Source organism: Pundamilia nyererei, unplaced genomic scaffold, assembly GCF_000239375.1.
Source record: "Pundamilia nyererei isolate P.nyererei 1_Seehausen unplaced genomic scaffold, PunNye1.0 scaffold00012, whole genome shotgun sequence".
NCBI classification, from domain to species: Eukaryota; Metazoa; Chordata; class Actinopteri; order Cichliformes; family Cichlidae; genus Pundamilia; species Pundamilia nyererei.
Window position 1 is genome coordinate 1198885 of NW_005187413.1, and position 20234 is coordinate 1219118.

At 37.8% G+C, this 20234-nt stretch overlaps 2 protein-coding genes across 3 annotated transcripts; both read right to left on the reverse strand.

Moving 5' to 3' along the window:
• Nucleotides 1-2308: 2308 nt before the first annotated feature.
• On the reverse strand, nt 2309-13389 carry ccndbp1 (cyclin D-type binding-protein 1). 2 transcript variants are annotated; one of them, XM_005724381.1, is made up of 11 exons: nt 13177-13389; nt 11485-11544; nt 11161-11240; nt 10851-10932; nt 9504-9600; nt 7593-7666; nt 6079-6155; nt 5501-5760; nt 5153-5213; nt 3599-3645; nt 2309-3256 (listed from the first exon to the last, which is right to left on the reverse strand). In XM_005724381.1, the coding sequence occupies exons 1-11, from the start codon at nt 13256-13258 to the stop codon at nt 3148-3150; spliced, it is 1029 nt and encodes a 342-aa protein (XP_005724438.1). In that variant the 5' UTR covers nt 13259-13389; the 3' UTR covers nt 2309-3147. The 2 variants fall into 2 exon arrangements, with proteins under 2 accessions (XP_005724438.1, XP_005724439.1); XM_005724382.1 differs by lacking the exon at nt 11485-11544.
• A 104-nt stretch (nt 13390-13493) lies between these two features.
• On the reverse strand, nt 13494-19977 carry LOC102201953 (H-2 class II histocompatibility antigen, A-U alpha chain-like). The gene is made up of 4 exons (XM_005724383.1): nt 19828-19977; nt 17144-17401; nt 15221-15502; nt 13494-14002 (listed from the first exon to the last, which is right to left on the reverse strand). The coding sequence occupies exons 1-4, from the start codon at nt 19886-19888 to the stop codon at nt 13881-13883; spliced, it is 723 nt and encodes a 240-aa protein (XP_005724440.1). The 5' UTR covers nt 19889-19977; the 3' UTR covers nt 13494-13880.
• Nucleotides 19978-20234: the final 257 nt, after the last annotated feature.

A 20234-nucleotide genomic window follows, 5' to 3' on the forward strand; every position in this document is an offset into this window, starting at 1 on the left:
TAAAAGTGATTAACTTCACCAGAGTAGGAACCAGGAAGCTTTGGGAAGACTATTTACCAATATAAAGAGAGTGACTGTGTTTGTGGGTGCTGCATCCTGGAACCTTTGGGCTTGGCAGAGCACGCAGCTGTAAGTGATGTGGCTTCCTGTAGAAGCAACAAGAAAAAAAATCATTAAAAGTTCTACAAAGGTGCATAACTTTCCATTTATCATTATCCTGAGATAACACTTTTTTGACGACGAGAATAAAAAACAAAAGAAAAAAAGCAGTTTGTTGTGAGCTTGGGCTTGAAGTAGCAGTTTACAGTTAGTTAGCACTGTGGATACGATCGAACTCGCTCACATGCTGAGGGAGACATCAACTGGACTGAATATGTTGAAAGACTGAGAGACTTTTTCTTGGCAAATGAATTCTTGATGAGGGGAAGGAAAGGCCAGTTCTTCTCAGTTCAGAACAAGGAAGTACAAGTTGATATGTAACCTAACTATGTCTTGGAATTGAATCAGCTTCAAAGATCTGGTAACACTGGTTCAAAATCGTCGCTGCCTCATGCATTGATGAGGCAGTGTTGCTAATCCAACTTCATGCTCACTGTGTGATGTTTGCAGGCGTTTACTCTGTTTAAATGATGTTACAAGTAGTCTGTACATTTTTAAGTAAGCACACAGGTTTTAAAAATCACAAACTGTAATCCACAAATTGCAGTCATGCCCATAATCACACCTCAGTTAAGCCAGGGCCGTGCCAGCTCCAATCAACATCATGATAATCATGGTTCCCAATAGCTAGATGTCTTCAACGTCCTCCATTGAGAGTGTTGCCAGACACATAACCTGCTACTTCTCCCAGTTGTCCATCGTGTATCCAGCAACAAATGTCAATTGCGTTAAGAGACCAATTGACCATAGCAGTGTCACTTTTCCCTCTGAAATGACTAACAACTACTTTCTGCATTAATTAGGGTAGACAAACCCTTACTTCCAATCGGTGCCCACACCCTGCATTTCACAGAAAAAAATTACGGAACCTGTTAGAGGTCTACTGTTGTTTTACTTCCAAGAACTGAGACCTTTCAAACGTGAGACAGGTAACTTTGAGTCTTTGTTCCTCAAAATTTGTGTCCAGTGGTTGTCCAGTAAACTAAAGCTTTACTTATTAAATACTATCTGTGGTTCTCCATCTGGTTCATTAATGTTAATCCCCTTTCTACAGAGAAACTGGGTTGTAACCGCTGTAAACAATCATGTGGAATCTAAGCTAATAGAAAATTGAAAAAAATTAAAACCTTGAACACCCTGGCACAGCTTGTGTCATGTCTTAGCATGCAGTTCAGCTTCTTAGTTGGTGAATGTAGTCACGCATGAATAGGATGCAATTAGCATGAATCATCTAAAGCTGACTAACCAATAATATTGCCTAATGTTGTATCAGACTATCCCATCTTTCTTTTGGTTCATGTTGACTGACTCAGGCTTTTCACGAAGACCTCAGTTGCTGATATTGGCCAGACACACAGCTCTACGGAGAGTCATGCTAGTTCCAGACTTCTTCCATCTACAGATGATGGAGGCCACTGTGGTTGTTGGGGCTGTCAGTCCCGTAGTAATTTGGATTTCATGGCTTGGTTTGTGCTCTGATATGCAGTGTCAGGTATGGGATCTTTTATAGACAAGTTCCAAATCCTGTCCAGTCAACTGAATTGCCCACAGGTCGATTACCGAAGCTGAAGAGACGTCAGACAGATGATCAGTGGAAACAGGGTGCACCTGAGCTCAATGCTGCCAACTGTGTCATGGCAAAGGCTGTGAAAACTCATGTTATACTATTTATTTATTTAAAATTTATTTGCAAGAATTTCAAGCAAACTTTTCATGACTTACGGAGTATTGTGAATTTAACTCATTTTGAAATGAGGCTGTAACATGATGAAATATAGGAACAAGTAAAGCATTGTGACTATCAGATGCACTGTACAAATAATCCCTGAGATCCAAAAACTCTGCTCTGAAGGCTGAGGGTGAATAGAGGGGCTACACAAAAACCCAATATATGTCCCCTTAACCCCTAGTGTATCATGTTTCAAACACAGATTTTCTGTGAGTTTTTGAGACTTCTACATCATCAGTGTGATTTTTGTCATGTATGGAAATTAAAATTAACTTAAAAAAAAGTCAGATGGTCCAGCCTGAATTTTTACAAAAAGTGTAATTTTCCTCCAATTATTTTATATTTTAGGCTTTAAGGAGATATATGGATTATTTAGTTATTCCAGTACTGTCAACTAAAAATAAAAAATCAGTTAAACTGTATCTTTTAAAAGTTTAATATCAGAACATTCCACTTGTCGTTCAATAAGGACCTGGGCTGTGAACCATACCTATATTTCTGTGAATAAGAGGGAAAATTGCTAGATGACGACAGTACAAAGCTTCACGGGACTTCGCACACCAGTTGGTGGCGTAACAGTGGCATTTTCCCCCTAAAGGGACTCACATCTACTTTCTGCATAATTTTGGTAGACACACCTTTCTACAGTGAGAAAAGTAACCTTTCGTTTCCCAGTGTTTGTGCGCTCTGCTTTCAGACCTTATCCACTTGTGGATAAGTGCATTCACGTTTTTTCTTAGCCAACTGTATCCCTAAGATCTCATCAAAACAAGTAACTTGGCACATGCATAACCTTATTTTTGGGCAAAGTCACCAAACATTTTAATAGCATTTTAACTTAAATTTGATCTGTAATTCTTCAGACTGTTTTATGTCTCTGTGACCATCAACATGAAAGTTATATTTCACTCCCCATTCTTTCAGGTAGAGGATTCAAAATGAATAACCAGAGTGATATTGTTTTATTTTGCTTACATAATCTGTTGATGAAGCTGTTCTTTCATTTTAACAGAACTGAAAATGCTGTTTATTTGAGTAAGTGAGATCTATGACATGTTATTTTATGCAGATTACATTGTGTTCTCACAAAAAACAGTGTAAGAAGTCCCACCTCTTAATTATTTTTTTCATTTGCACACATTTATACTTGTTTCAAAATCCATAGCATTTTTATACCCCCCCCCCCCCCAAAAAAAAAAACAACAACAACAAAAAACCCAAAACAAAACAACAGAAACACGCGTAACTGCACAGATACACTAGCTTTCCTGCTGAATGAGGTCTTTGGCTTTCTGCAGGTTGTGATCGATGGCTCCATCTAAGAACTGAACCCAGGTCAGTTCTGACTCCCCACACACGTGACTGGACCTGAACAATGATAAACAGAGTCAATAAAAGAGCATTTTCCTCTCACATCACTCATAGAAAGAAACCAGATTGTCCAACATTGATGTGAACAAGTCATGTTCAGTGTTCATGCAACCCGAAAAGATGTAACACAACATGATCAGATAAGATCAGATTCTCAGAAACTCCACCCACCTCTTTCTCAACATTCTCTAACACACCCAACTACTTTCCCCGAGGGAAACTGGTTGACAAATTAGACCAGGCACAATCTGCTTTCCAGTTTTATTTTCATGTTATGTTGTAATGTCACTTAACCTAAAATGTCTAAGAACATTTTGTTTTGACTGTAGTGACTCTTACCTGATGATTTCCAGAACTTTCTTTAGAAGTGCTGCTAATTTACACACCTGTTGAGAAAAAAAACAAACAATGTCTTTATTCAGGTTCTACGTTTATATATCATGAAGAGAGAAAGAAATTATTTTATCTCCTGCTGAATTTTTAAGTTTGCTAACTTACAAAAGAACATAGAGACTCTCGGCTGCCTTTGGATCATCAACAAGCTCCTTTCATATAGTTTTCGACTGATCCATCACCTTTTTCAAGATCATCCTTACCCCATGAAGCAAGATTACTTTATAACTTTATGTAATGTGTTTTTTCTTCTATATTTCTCATTCTCATCATTCTGTCTCTCTTTATTAAAATGAAACTACCCTAAAAATGAAAGACTGTTCATTTGTTTGTAAGTAAGCAAACTTAGAAATTCAGTAGAGGATCAAATAAATAATTCCCCAACTGTATAAATTCAGACTTGAGTCCCCTCTAAACACTCTGTTTCATAACATGTTTTTTTGGATCAATACGTCAGAGATTGGACATCCTTAATATCGTCATCTCAGGCACACAGCTCTGACTCTAATCACAGAAGTCCCACTCATCTACTGTCCAAACCTTTTATTTGCAAAATGTGGCCAATCAGAAGAAAGTCGCGATAAAAGGAGTCATAAAATAAAACGATTTGTTTTTAAACAGAGGATGATCTGAGAGGCTACACCACAGCCCATAATATGATAAATAAAGATTATAACAGGCCCATTTAAAAGTGTAGTTCCAATACATTTAATTTGCTGTTTAGTAAAAATACAGTCTGAGCTGTGTTCAATACTTTGGAAAAAGAGTGGTGAACTGAGAAAATTCAGAAGCACAAATATACTTTTTAGGAAAGTCAAGAATATTCCTTCTTGACCACAAAGAAATGCTCATGCCCTGTTTATATTAACATTTCTTTGTTTGCTCTCAGTGTTAGCTTGTGCAACTGCAGAGTCATAAAATGATCGCTTTTCATGATTGTCAGACATAACAGATTAAATGCTGCTCCCTTATACGTCAAACTTTCTTTCACAAAATGCATGAGGTCATCAGGAGGGAGGGGCAAGCTAGCAATTTTTAGAAAACTGTGTAAGCGGGCAACAGTGGACAAATGGTAGTTTCTCCTACCCATTTACAGCAGTACATATCAGAGTGGGGGGGATTTTCAGTTGTTTGGCTCCCTGCGATTCTTTACATTATCTATATGCTGTCATATAGATCAACTGAAGTTAAAAGCTTTTCTGTGCACATCTGACTCCACTCCCCTGCACTCTTGTCACTTTACATACCAGCACAGTTCACATAAATTACACAAGCAGATCAACACCACAGGCCTGGAAACAGCATGACACTCTGAGCAATGAAGTTACAACCCGAAGTAAGATGACTCTAACCAAATATTTGGAGATTTTATAAAAGGTCCACATTTAAAAAATGAAACACTCAGATCACTCAGCTTTTTCAGGTGGCTGACTTTGTGAACTTTTGATCAGAGCTGTAACCAAAACGTTCTTAATCCCATTGGATGAAAGTGTGTCTTACATTGGTTTCGACGCCATTATAATCCATGGGGGGGTAGAGACAAAGGGCCAGATCATCAACGCTAAGGAGAAAAGACAACCAACGACAAAGGTGAGTCTGCATGACTGTGACATCATTAAAACTTGCACCTTAATTATGACCCCAAACACACATTTTGATTTGCATAAAAACTATGGAAACCATAATTATTTATATAACATATAAGAACGTCCGCATTAGTTAAAGAAGTATAAGCATCCAGGGTCTAACTGTTAGAAATTTTGTGCTGTTTAGTTCTTTTTGTTTATACTAGTGTGAAGTCTTGACGCCTGTGTGTGTGTGTGTGTATGTTTGTATGCATGTGCCTACCCAGGGCTGATTTCTTTGCTGATATCAGCCAAGTCGTCAAGCTGTGACACGTTCTGGGGAGTGCTGAAGTCACCGTTGGATTTGACAGCTGATTTAAGTTTCCTCAGACAAGCTGCTGCTGCTTTTATCAGTCCCTGGCACGCACCAATCACCTGCCGATCGTTCTCTGACCAGTACATATCCTGGTTGCCTCGGGGTTCATCTCCGTCCTGGTTATCATCGAGTACGTCGTTGAATGGGTCTTCACCCTCAGCTAATGCCTGATGGGATTTGATAGGCAACATATTTTTGCCATTACAGTTCTTATGAGAGGTGAAACTAGACCAAAACCATACCAGAATATAAAACATATTCAATTTTGCTGTAAAGTTGGCGTCTATGGGGACTGACTTTCTTTCATCAGCCAGCTTCAAGTGCACTTTCTGGCACTGCTGGCTTTATTATTATAAAAAAATACACAAAGAAAACTTCTAAAACTGAACGAATAATAATAATAATAATAATGATAATAATAATGTTGAAATAAAGGCCTAGTTATAACCACCAGAGCAAATATGAAATTCACAGTGTGTGTATACCTGTTCAATTTCCTCTATGGCATCTTTCACAACTCGAACCTCACACAACAGAACCACGACCACTGCTGCCTTATTATCTAGAGAAGATCAATACACCCATTATTAAAACCTTGTAAAACTTTGAGCAAAATTACCAGTTAAAGACTAGAATCCTCCTATATCAATATTTAAAGTTTTCTTATTTTGTGTATCAGCTAAAACACTCGTCTGACGGCAGATTTTTTGATCACTTAACTGTGATGCTAAAAATTTGTGGATAAATGTACTTTCTCTGTTTTAATGTTTCTAACAATCCAAAAATGAATAGAAATGGATAAAATTCACACCTGTTCTTTATTAAATGTAGACATTTTGGTTTTGATGAAATAGCTTATGGCACTGATACACAGACTGGGAGTTAGACTGGGAGAAAAACATCCCCACCTGCAGGCTTAATGGTAATACTGCTATTGCTGTCATAATCAATGTAAAGGCATATAAAGCATTATTAAAGTAAAGATATCTCCTGCTTCTAATATTAACATGTAACTTCAAAGCAGTGGCGTTCCGTCAGGCCAAGCACATAAAACACACAAAAGTAAAGAAATCTCTGTCCTTTTATGTCACAGTGCTGTCATGAAGCTGTCTTGTGGCCACAGCTGGCTATCACCGCTTAAAGCTCCACTTGTTTCATAATCATAGGAAACTGCAGCTGTCTCCATTTTATTGGTTTATCTGTCTCAATTAACAATGACTGGAGCCGATTGGCCACCTTTTCTCTGGTGGTTTGCACATATGCATTGTGGATAAACCTCAGATCTTTGACAGCTGTCACTGGGTCCACTTTCACTGCTCTGGGATCAGTTACAATCTGCACGCCCTGTGGAAACAACTAGCATTGGCAAGTAGACAGGTTCCTGGCATTTATCATCATAGTTTCCTCTTGCTAACCAGCTTGGCCAACATGTTTGATATAGAGATAGAGAAGATGAAGAGTGAAAAAACTGTTAATAATGCCTTTAGTATATTAGATAGGAAAGCTGACCATGATGGAGAAAGGCAGACATCTCTGACTATATCTAGTCTAAAAAAACAAGCAAAACAACCAGGTGCTGGCTCAGCTAGCACTGTATACTTAAAAAAAAAAATCAACTTGTAGGGTTGTGTTTCCGAGCTCATGAACAACAGTTTATTTTTGTTTTTTCTGCAATATGTGGTCCTCACAAGACAGCCACGACATGCTTCATAAAATATGATGCTGAACATTAAACTTAAATATGAAATATTTTAAATAAGCTCAACCTTAAAGATAAGCAGCAATAATACTAATCAGTTTAACAGTGACGTGGAACACTTTTCTGCAGAATACTTATTTTTACTTTGATACTTCATGCATAATTTTTCCAAATTTATAGTGTTTCATTGCTTCTTTTCCTAAAACCCCACTGTTTCAAAGTATCATAAAACAACTCCCTGAACGGCTGGAGTTAAACATCATTTTACTGGTTTGTTTTGTTTTGTCTTTGTCAACGGACCTTTTGACAACTGAGGGAACTGGTCGCAGGCAGACCACACTCCTCCTGTTGACATCAGCTGTTCCTGGCTGAGGCTGGAAGAAAGTGTTGGAAAGAGAACGAGGAAGAAGATGTTAAGAAGAAAATAAAACAGAAAGGGGTAGGGCTGCTCGATTACGGCAAAAATGATAATCACGACTATTTTCACTGAAATTGAGATCTCGATTATTTGACGATATTTATTTAACAATAACAATGTATTGAATAATGACTTTAAAGATTGTCAAAAAATAATATAAAATAGTGTGCAAATACTGATAACAGTGCAAATGTTTGCAATATAAAAAATAAATGAAAAATGTAAACATCTATGTTTAGTGAACTTGGAAGTGTTGCTCTGTGGTGCAGCTACGACACTGTAGCAAAGTTTACACACTATGTCTACTTGATCCACGTCTGACTCCGCGAACCCATAATGTTTCCACACCACTGAAGTTTTTTTTACCTCTCTTTTCAACCAGCGGCAGTCACTCCCCTCTCCAAATAACTTCTGCTTAGCTTTCCGAGCTTCCCTCGGGTCCTCTTAATCAGCGGTCCCCGGACCGGTACCGGTCCGTGAGTCGTTTGGTACCGGGCCGCGTGAGTTGAGGCTCAGGTGTGAAATGTATAGTTTTCAGGGTTTTTATCGGTTTTCAGCGTTATTTTGTTATCGTTTTTATCGTTTACTCGGTTTTCCTTGGTCTTTTCACGTGTGTTATGAATAAATTTTCTTTTTTTCGGTACTGGTACTAGTTTTATTTTGTTGTATTTATACGCGACACCTTAAAGGCCGGTCCATGAAAATATTGTCGGGCATAAACCGGTCTGTGGCGCAAAAAAGGTTGTGGACACGTGTTCGAAATGCAGAGGGGTGCGCTCGATTTGTCACACGGAGCAGCGCGAGAGTAAAGCACGAGGGAAGGGCTAATAATCGGCTCAGTCATTTTTAATGATCGTTGAAAGCCCAGATCGTAATCGTGATTAAAATTCGATTAATTGAGCAGCCCTAGAAAGGGGAATATAAAGAAAATACCTTACAACTTACTGTTTTTGTTTTGCTTAAAATAGAAATATAATCTCCTAAATCTGAAGCTTTTATAAATGTTTACTCCTGGTGGTGCTTCTGCAACAAAGAGTAAATATATAATCTACCTTTGGTTTATAAAGTAGTGCTGTCAGCGTTAACACGTTAAAACAGGCTAATCTAATGCAGCTTAAACATGTTAACGCTGTTATCACAATTAACGAGATTAACAATTAATCCACCTGGAGCGCAGACTGACTCAAAATCCCTGAAATGTCTCTGTCACAGCATTTCAGGCAGTTTGTCCTAGCTTTGTCGATTCTGCACTCCAGATGGGTCTGCGCTAACACCGAGTAACCCCTTACATGGGTGCATTAACGCATTAATGCGGAGAGCACTCATTTTTTTTAATCACGGGATTTCCCCAAGTCCTATTTTGGTGCTACCTGTTGATTCTAAAAATGATATTTTTTACCCATTAAATGTTCAGAAATGACAGAAACATGACAGATTTCTGAAAAATATGGTCGTACAAACTCAGTACCATTACTACATCTGAACCATGTAGTCACCAGCCAGGAGAGATCCGGTTAAATCTCACTGTGAAACAGATCGTTTAATTCACCTTAAAACTCATGTCCTTACATAAGTAACTGTAATATGCAGAATTTGTTTATTTCGCCTGGTGTGATTTTTATATTCTGACAGATTTCTATTATGGAGGAACGTAAACCATTGCAAACAAATGTTTGCAAGCCTTATGCTATTTTCTTTACCTTGTTGTTTACCTTGTAATCATTGAAAGACAAAATTAAAATTTCCCAATTTCCCAGGTCCCACATGTAAAACGCTGGGTTTGGTGTCCATACCTTTCTACAGGTGAGCTCATTATGACCTCTACCAGTTGTGCAACTCCCTCTAGAACCTCGACAGTAGCATCTCTGACCAGTCGGCGCAGAGCCAGCCCTGAGACACCGAGAGAACAGAAGGTCAAAACACTCTGACACTGAAGTCGCAATAAAGGTACAGATCTACTCAAATCAACTCACAACACAATAAATGTTGACAGCATCAGCATCAAGAAAGTTACAATGACTGTTTCTGTACATAAGTTTTATTTTTTAGTTCGCAACCACTGAATCACACTTGTTCTATTCAAACCAAATGTGAAGTGAAGTATTTGTGCCATGTGATTATACAGAAATGGCTGTAAGTTCAAAAATGATGTTACTATTACTTAATTCCAGTCTCTGGTTGTACTTTGGAGGTTGCAGTGGCTAAAAGCGGTGAATAAGTGGGTAAGGACGCATCAATCTTCTCCAGTCCGATTCAGACACCTCAGCTTCAGATACCTACTGATACTAGTGTTAAATTATCAAGCTGTACACTTGAATGTAAATGGCCTGTATTTGTATAGCGCTTTACACTACATTCAGTCATTCACACACACACACTCACATTCACACACCACTCTAGGAAAAGACTAGAAATCAATCTGTATACTTAAGGCAATATCAGGTTAAACCTAAACTATTCTTTCCTAAATTTGTCAAATATAATGTGAGACATAAATGTATCCACGAATACAGTTTGCTTCATTTATATTGCATGATTTTAGTAGTAAAATAACAAAAATATATATTTATGCTATTTATTTGTGAGACTTTAACACTGAGCTAAAGTGTGAATACTGCTGTTGCTACATTGGATATACTTTCTTTTCCCCCCCCTCTCACTTTGTCTCACTGTGAGTGGAACAGAGATGCACAGTGTGTCCTTAAAAAGTCTGAGGAAACAAGACAAATAGAAGACGAGTTTGCCTAAGAGAGTTCAGGCTGTGCTAAAGAATAAGAGGGGTCATACCAAATACTGACTTTGATGCTTGTTAGAATTATACGAACTGTTTTTGCCTCATTAACTGTATTGCAGTCTATAATTGCACATTTCAATAAGTTGTTCCTATTTTCCAAAAAAATAGGGTGAGTGAAGACTTCTGTTAGTACTACCGTAGTAAACACAGAAGCGCGTCGCACTGAAGTAAATAGATAAGCCCACAGACGGGCACTTGCTCTGGCTTTTGGAGTCTGGATTAGATTGACAAGTGTATTGCGATATTCTGGCATTGTGAAATGGTCCAAAAACCTGAATGCAGTGCAACGTATTCACCTCGCTCGTCTGAATACAACATAACTATTCTGCTGTTCACAGGGTTTTACCTTGGCTCTTAGGTAGCCAGTAATACACTGTGGACAGTGTGAGGATGCTCTTCATGATGGACTCTGCCAGCTTCTCTCCATCCTGGAGATTGTGGAGGAAAAACAGACAGAAAACAAATGATGTAATGGTCTTTAGAAGGTTTATGTGGAAATTCAAGACCCTGAGATACATGACAATAATTTATGGCTCCAAGTAAGAGCTCAGCTCACATCATCATCATCATTTCTTATTTTTACACTATACCAGACTTCAAAACAATCTGTTTATCAGCTCAGTGACAAACCTTCATGATTACAGAAATAATCTGACCTGTTGTGATGGCAGAGGAGGTTTGGAGAAGGCCAGGCTGAGTTTAGTGGCTTCCTGGGACACTGCCTTCACTGCCTGATCTGTTGACACAGACAGTTGCATCATGTAACAACAAGACCATGAAGGAAGGAATTCTCCTAATGCTTTTTTTCTTTTCTTTTTTTTTTTAATATCAAATGAGTCATTGCAAAAACATTATAAAAACGATGCAAATACATTTCTCACAAAACATTCACTGTAACGAGACATGAACATCATCCAGTTGTCAAAGGATGTTCAAAAGTCTAGGAGCTGAAACAGCAGCAAGAGATCATGATACTCAACTCAAAGTGTCCCAGAAGTTGGAGAGGTTGAATGCTCCATCGGACTCATTTGATTCTCCATCTGCGAAGGAAAATTTTTTTTCAAAATTCTTGGTTCTAGCTCTTAAGCTAAACTGCAGAGGAGTCTTCTTCTTTTGGCTGCTCCGTCGATCATCTGTCTCCATCTCATCCTGTCCCTGCATGCTCTTCTGTCATACCAAACCTTGGCATGTCTTCCTTCACTACATCCATGAATCTTCTCTGTGGTCCTTTTCTCCTGCCTGGCAGCTCCATATACAACACCCTTTGCCTAGGATATTCCATATCCCTCCTCTGCACATGTTCAAAGCATCTCTGCCTTGCCTCTCTAACTTTGTGCTGCTCAGTCTGATCTGTCCATCTGATGTACTTATTTCTAATCTTGTCCATACTGATAACTCCAAAGAAATTCTTAAACTCTGCCACCTCCAGCTCCACCTCCTGTTTTTTCCCCACTTTAGTCCCACTGTCTCCAACCCATACATCATAGAAGTTCAAACTACGATCTTGTAAACCTCCCCTTTCACTCTTGCTGCTCTCCCTCTGTCAAAAGATCACCCGAGACACCTCGTCTCCAGCCTGCTGGAAATCTCTTCTTGTGCACTGTCTGTTGTTTTGGATGGTTGACCCCCAGGCCTACTCATCTAACCTTCACTACCTTTACTCCTTGCAACTTCACTGTTATCAAAGTGCAGAGAATTATTTTCAGTACAAACAATTATTAAAATAATTTATTCTTTAAATAATCTAATTTCAACTTCTGAAAAAGGAGAATTAGCTTCTATTGCTGTTTAAAATCACTGTGAAATGGATAAGCGGTCAGAAAATAGGATTTAAAGACAACTCCACGGCACAAAAATATTTCTTTCTTACAATCTTTATTATTTAAGGGTTTCTTGGGTTAAAGCTGTCAGTTTTGATCAGACTCATCTTCTCAAGTGTTAACAGAAGTCAGTGCATTTCTGTGTCGTTTCTGGACATTACTTTGGAGAAAAAAAAAAACATATTTGGGCTTTTATATACTGGGTTTTCTTCAGAGGGAAGACCAAAACCTCCCACGTACAGAAAAACACGGACCTCATACTAAATAATTAATAAACTAGATTGAAAAATTCAATAATTAAATGATCAACTACAATTAGCTAGCCACTGCTTTGGACATAATGAAATGCCTGAATATTTTGATGACGACAACAAAGTAGGTGTTTTGGATTTATGGCAGTAACTAAAGGGCCACTTAGGGCTGAGTGACGCTTTAGTTCCTGTCTGTATGTTTGTCTTGATAAACATTTTTTTTTCGTATTAAAATGTCTGATATTGTCCATTTTGTCATTTTCGTATTTCAGATTTACACTTTTGTAAAAACAAACCTTTAAGTATTCTTATGTCCTGCACAAGCAGTTGTTTTTGTTCACAAAACTGACTCATGAAACACACTCTATATACCGAGTAACACTGATGTCTAATGTCACATTTAGGTCAGTTAAGATGAGGACAAGATAGTATAACTGAAAAAGCAAGACTCGTAAATCTACAACAGTTAACAATAAAGTTTATACCAATGTTAGCACATATTTTAGCACATATATTAGCACGTTTAGCTAGCTTGACATAAGCTTTTATGGTTAAGCAGTTTCATTTGTGACAACACAGACAGATAATGTGGCGCAGTTACCTCTGACTCGGTCTCGGATACAGTTGATGGAGTTAACCAGATTCCGCAAAGCCACTTTTCCACCACAACTATCAGCACTCATGTCGCCAGAGTTTGTGGATCGTGTTACATGCGTGTTGTGGAACTACATAAGAGGAGCCCGTTGATAGGGGGACAAAAATAAATGAAACAACGGCGCCGCCGCCTGCTTACCCGGCTGCCATTCAGCCAGGAGTGCAGCAGAGGGCGCCAATGAGCTAGTCTTCAAAAACTATTAAACAAGCCCGCATACCTACCTCAAACCAAACAAACAAAGACATTACAACTCTTTAGTTCACAGTTGTGCAAGATGTTTGCTTTATTTATCTATAAATTCTTAGCAGGGATGAATTACTCTACACAAATTATTTTGTAGGTCTGTGTGCTATACAGCCATACACTGTTGTATAACAACCCCAGTAATTATCTATTTATTAAAAATCAAGGTATATTAACACCACATCGTCAAGTGAAAAACAATACAAATTGTAAGTACACATTAAACACATTAAGTAAACAAACTGTCATTTATCATTAATGCAGTGATATAGAGAGTTTATCTGTAAGCACAAGAATCTGGATTTTTTTGATGTGTTTTACTTGTACATATAAAACCAGTTAATCAGAGGATTAAAGATTGAATGATTAACGTTAATTTAATTATTTCAATCTCAAATTTGAAGACATTAATTTGGCTGCTTGATGAAAAAGAAGACTCCGGTCCCGAATCCCATCAGGCACAAAACGACACTCACACCGAAAAACACGGCTGCAGGGCTCACTCTGCTCCTCTTATTTTCCTTCAACTCTGAAAATAAAATTTAAAAAAAATATTTTATTTGTGTATTTTGAAAATGACTGAAAATTGCATCTGTTTATGTCTAAAAAGGCCTTCTTGTAATAATTCTATGACTGTTGTTATTTAAGGTAAACATAGGAAGCCAGATGACTTTTTTTAATATAGAGTCTGCAAAGGAGGCATTTATCACAATAAACAGATATCTGTGCAAGACTGCAAAGAATCTGTTAGCAAAGCTTTTAATGTTTCTAAACTGCATTCGAGCAGGCTTTGGTTGTATGCAGGTAAAGGTGTGAAAAAAGGATTATGCTTCAGTCAAGAAAACACTGGTTTTCATGTGAAAGCTACTCAGTTTTTCTTTAGCCTTTAAAATTTTACCTACATTTGTTAACAGTTACCAGCACAGAGAACAGGAAATCATTTCCTGGATATCCTCTAGCTAGCCCAAAAGCCCCTAATATTGGCATGTTGCACATGTCAGCAACCAAAGCCAAACATATTTTTTGCTTGAGGCACGCTTGGACTCATTGTAGTTTTCTCCTAAGTTGTAAGTGCTGCAACTCTGCATCAGCGCTGGTGTGGAACAAGAAGAAGTCAAATGAAAAAAAATCACAGAGATTTTTTCTTTGTATGTTTTAAAAATTTCTTCAGGATTCCTTGTTTTTTTTTAAACTGTTGCACCTCTTCCCTCTATCTAAGCTGGATATTTCTGAGCTCCAGCATTAACATGACCGAACCCTCTCATAGATCCATGCCTCCAACCAAGAGCGAGGTTTACAAAAACCATATTACAATACAAATCAAGTGAATTGTGATATCACTTTTGACATGTGCAACTGCTTAGAAGGATGACAATAGGAAGCATAAATTAAATATAAGACATCAGACGGTAGATGGAGGGTTCCCCGATTCACAGAACATGAATGTTAGGAGGCTGCTTTTTGCTTCAAACAGCTTTATTTTAGTTGCTAATCTAGGATGTATGAAAGCGATAATGTTGCAGACCTTACATGTAAAAAGAAAAATGTAATCTAACACAGTATTGGTATTGCTGGAGGGTTTTTACAATTGGTATCATCACCTGATTGTCTACTGGGGAGAATTTCAAGAGTCCTTGGCTTATTCATAAAAACAGTTCAGTTCAGTTTAATTCAATTTTATTTATGAAGTGCCAAATCACAACAGCAGTTACTTCAGGCACTTTATATTATAAGGTAATAATCCTACCCCAGCTCTTGCTGATAGGCACTTGCGCAGCTTGATGCTCCACCATGCAGGTATAATAGTCTCCAGGTTTTGGAGTGAACAGAAGCATAGAAATCATGTGGAATGTCCCATCACGATTGTGACGATAACGTAAGTTTGCCACGCCCTCTGTGAGCTCCACTCCATTCTTGGTCCATGTGAAGTTGATGGTGGGTGGGTAGAAGTGGTTGGCCACACAAAAGAGAGTGTTCATCACACTAGCCTCCCCCTCATACCGGGTATAGATGTAGATGTCAGGAGGATCTGGTCAAAGAGGGACACATTTCATACTTTTAGAGAAAAATCCCCCCCAAGAAATATTACCTTGATAGAATTAAGAATATATAACAAATTCACAGATTTAAAATGTAAGACATTGACAGAGACATTTAAGCATCTAAAAAAAATGAAAATTGTATTTTCTTTTGCTTTTTTTTTTTTTGCCAAACATTGTTGGTGCCGGAGGTTATTTTAATATTTAAACGAGACTATTACCATAAAAAAAACTGCAAATGTGCCAGTAGAAGCCAGAGGGGCTCCTAATGGGACTGTAGCATTTTTAAATGAGTTGCTTCTCTGTCATCATCTATCTGCAGGTTACATGTTCATCACAAAGTTATAGCAGTTAACTAAACCAAAACTAACAACTAAAACTAGGCACAAAAATCACTCAAAAATTAAAATATAAGCCAGGCTTCTGATTTAAAAATATGATAAAAGAAAAACTAAATACTTTGTTTACAAACCAACCAAAAAAAATAAATAAATATATGAGAATTTTGAGGTGAGGAGGCCTTATTGATACGTTTATTAATTTCAAGGCTGAACCATGAAATAATTGCCAGAAAATTCTGAGTGTTTATTGAGCCTTCTGATGAGAAACAAATATTAATTTGCATATGAGAGTTTTCACTTGTGTCATATTTGCTACGTCAGGCAGTTTTTTGAACATTTATTCCTTAAAATTATGTTGTCTAATTAACTCGTAAAGTAAATAAAGGTACTAAATATAAAAAGGTAATAAATAAAGATGGGAACCGACTGCTTTTTCACTGGAAAGTTCATACGCTATGGCAGACAGACTGCAAAAGTAAAGCTTATATGGAAACAATCTAAACATTAATGGTGTCATTATTCTGTAGACATTACATTGTGCAGTCAGCGGAGTAATAACAAAGCTAAAATGCTCTATTGACAGTTTAATTTAATCTGTGCTGAGAAGCAGAATGAGATATCCAGCAGTGCATGGTTATAATTCACAGACATAATGGGCTGGATTGAAAAGAAATGATTTGTACCTGTGCTGACCTCCAGAATATTTTCTCATTGCCACTTGACCCTCTTTGAGCTTTGTTTTTCATCATCACCAACTATGCTGCACTTTCATTTGAGAGAAACTCCAAACACTAAAATAACAGTCTACAGAGTCAGGCAGCTATTCTCTGTGAGTTTGCCACACGAAATGACACCACACACATTGCATTTGTTCATCTTATCTATAATTTCTAAGAAAATGCTGGCATAAGCAGAAGAGTTCAGTTTATGGAAGGAGACTGCCTTAGAGTAGTTTAGAAAGGCCACTGTAACACAAGTTTCAAGCTAATTTAATAGTATATAATTACTTTTCAAAGGTGATTCTGTCTCAATATATTTTTCAAGCCAGAGAGAAGGTCACTGATTAGCTGTGTAATTAAGGCTCCACCAGTCTAGCACCTGCCTGGAGCACTTAGTTTCAAAGCAGCTTGTGTAAGTAAGTCACAGAAAAGAGATATTTTAAACCCGGTATGTGCTCTCTTAATTCTTTCTGGTTACATCTGCTTTCAGTTGGATCAACAGTGCTCTTTCTTCCCCTCGATCAGGCTGAGCTAAACGAATGCTCGCAATGAAGTGTGCCAAGATCAGTACCTTGCCGTAGGGGAGCGCCGGGATCAGCATTTTTTGCTTTACCCAAAACGCTGTGACAGTGTGCAGTGCTGGCTTTGGCGAGTTCATAAGCCATTTTCTGGATGTCTTTTGCAGGTTGTGGCAAGTGAGGTAACACCCACACTACCTCTTTCTTGTTGAAATCGGCATATGCAACCACGTCGTCGTCAACAACAACGTCCACCCGCACATCATCAGATTCATAGCATCCATAGATGTAATGGAAGTTGTGGGACTGTGCTGAAAAGAAGAAGGTGCAAAATGAATACATGATGGAAGCAGTTCAAACATTCTACACACTGATTTCCCCGACCTTAACTGCAGCCAACAGGCTGGTAGGGGGTGTAGCTCTTCTACTCAGTATATTCTAGTTTGAAATAAAAGAGTCGTTTTTATTGTTGTTAATTAATGAATTACTGTCTAACTGGCTAATTTTAGTCAACTCTATGTCAAGTGAGGACACAACACTTTTCTTCTAGAGTTGTTTTGTATTCACTCGTTCTTTAGGTTTAGGCACTAAAATCGTTGCGTTTACCAAATCACTGTGTCTTTGCTTGAACTACCATATTTACTGAGCACTTCACAGGTGTCCATATGTGATTAGCTGGGAATGATAGACCTCACTCACTTTTAGCAAACCCTGGTTAGCTGTATTCCCCTGTTTGCAGCTTGTCTTATCTTCACTTAGGCTAACAGCCTTCAATCTGCTTAATCTGCTGCTGTCTCTTTCACACTGCTCCAATTGCAGCTACTTGAACACAGAGCAGAATACCTGTTCAGTCAGTCATATTAATTTCACCTGAATCTGCTGACAAAATACCTTTCCATGTCTCCTTTATTATGCTATAGGACAGTACCCTTTAATCTTTAAATGTATGCACTTTAAAGTTTCAGAGCTCTAATGAGCCATCACATTATAAATACACTTAGCACAGTGAGTGCACTCAGCACTAAAATAAATATATTAACTTGAATTAAAATGTTTATTTTACCACTCTGTGCACTAAATCAGCTGATTATTAATTTTCTGTAGCATTAATTGCCTGTCTTATTTGCAACAGTGTTGCATTTTACCATTACATTGTTATGTTGTTCATCACCATTTTCTCATCATTATCTGACAGTGTCTATGGTTGGGGCAGGTCAGCGTAGGCTGCACTCACAATGATCAATTTTTGTAAGGAAAGAGTCATGCGACGTGTCAAACACCCCTTTTCATGAGTATGCACAGAACCTGAAGCAGAAAGCAGAAAGCTAAGGAACACTGTCATGGCACACATTATCTCCAGTTGGGGTTTTAGGTTTGGTCAAGCCACTAATGCATACAGAGCTTGGCTGTGCTGCACTTTCTTCACAGTACAACCCCTCAGGCTACCGGCATGCACTCCAATATGCTGGCATAAACAGAAACCAGCAGCCTGTTATCATTTGGTAAAATTGAGGCATTTGTTTTATTTCAAACCTTAAACTCAAACAGCATTTTTCACATTTTTTTTTAAAGGTGAAAATATATAACGATTCCATTATGACAGTTATTCTAACCTTTCAACTTGAGCCAGGCAGACATATTGTTTGGCTGACGTTGTGTGCAAATACTGGCCTGACACAGATATACATGGATATAAATGCTGATATGATAAATTGCTAATGTTTTTTTTTTTTTTTTTTGCAGAACACAATGCACAAAAACATCAAAAACATCACATTTTATCTAGCATATTTCACCTTAGTGTCTGCAGGTAACTAAATATGTAACAGAAGTGAACAGAAAGTGGTGTTGTGCCTAACTCTGTCTTCATTTACCATTTCATGATAAAGTGCTAATAAGCTTAGGAAATCATACCAATGATTCTGTCATTTTGCCTCTGTACACCACCACAGTGAAGATGTCACTGAAGCGCAGACTTTCAGAATTAATTCAGGGCTTTACAAAAAGAGTAGCATTAGCTGTTCGGGAATTACACCCTTTTTTTATACAAAGGCCTCCATTTTTATTTAGTTATGGGCCTGGTTATGGTTGTTAGGTGAGTTGGTAGCATCTGTATTGTGAGAGGTACAAACACAATACAGAATTTTAATCCCCTAAAATCCTCTTTAAAAATTCCAGAATTTCAGGCGCTACTTCCAGCCAGCTATGTAATGCAATACAAACTGTTGAATGTCACATTGCTAAATGTCATTTAAATGTACAACAGGTTATTTTTGTAAACACAAAGCAAATGTAAGAATTGGAGTCGACATCTTGATCTAACAGTTTGTAATTTTGTCAATTTTAAAACATCAAATTTAACTAGCACTGGCTGAGCTCAGATTACAACAAGACATTCCAAACTACTCGCATTTTACCATGTGACTGGTGTTCAGCAAACATTTCCTGAGAAAGACATATTTAAATTCAAGTTCTTGTTTTTTCTTCCTCTTGTATTCTCACCTACTGTAGCACAGCTCTATAACTAAAGTAGACTGATGTTGTTGTTGTTTTTACCTTTTGTAATCCTTTACTAACTGTGGCTGTTAAAACATGTTTCATGATGACTACCTATACAGCAATACCTGCAACCTAAACAACAAACATCTACACTAAGTCATTTTTAATTCTGCAGGATACTTCCACTTTCTCATAGCTGAGCTACTCACAAAAAGCCAAGTGACAGTCGTAGCCTTACTTGGTATATATCCACAAGCAGCTCCAGCACTTAAAATCAGTGCAATCACAGAAAGAGCCATCCCTGTTAAAAGGCTTGTATCTCAGCAGCAGCTCCAAAGATAAACAGCACGGTGTGCAGCAGCCAAGCAGAAAGGATTACACCTCTGTATTTGGGTAGAACAGGAAGTTATGGGCAAGCTCTGTAGAGGGCTGAAAAGAGTCAAATTAGAAGTGAAACTACAGCCAAGCTGTCACATTTTGTTTCAAGCGTTATAAGAATTATGCTTGTTTTTTGGCAGCTATATCCATCCATCCATCCATCCCTCCATCCAGATAGATAGATAGATAGATAGATAGATAGATAGATAGATAGATAGATAGATAGATAGATAGATAGATAGATAGATAGATAGATAGATAGATAGA

Excerpts from the sequence above, each read along its gene's own strand:
- ccndbp1 (XM_005724381.1), bottom strand. The coding sequence starts at position 13,258 with ATGAGTGCTGATAGTTGTGGTGGAAAAGTGGCTTTGCGGAATCTGGTT. Across the intron at positions 10,933-11,160 it reads CTCCTCTGCCATCACAACAG|GATGGAGAGAAGCTGGCAGA; the intron begins GTCAGATTATTT and ends CACAATCTCCAG. Across the intron at positions 5,214-5,500 it reads AGCAAAGAAATCAGCCCTGG|CGTTGATGATCTGGCCCTTT; the intron begins GTAGGCACATGC and ends TTTTCTCCTTAG.
- LOC102201953 (XM_005724383.1), bottom strand. The coding sequence starts at position 19,888 with ATGGCTCTTTCTGTGATTGCACTGATTTTAAGTGCTGGAGCTGCTTGT. Across the intron at positions 15,503-17,143 it reads CGGCGCTCCCCTACGGCAAG|ATCCTCCTGACATCTACATC; the intron begins GTACTGATCTTG and ends CTCTTTGACCAG. Across the intron at positions 14,003-15,220 it reads GCCTATCAGCAAGAGCTGGG|AGTTGAAGGAAAATAAGAGG; the intron begins GTAGGATTATTA and ends TTTTATTTTCAG.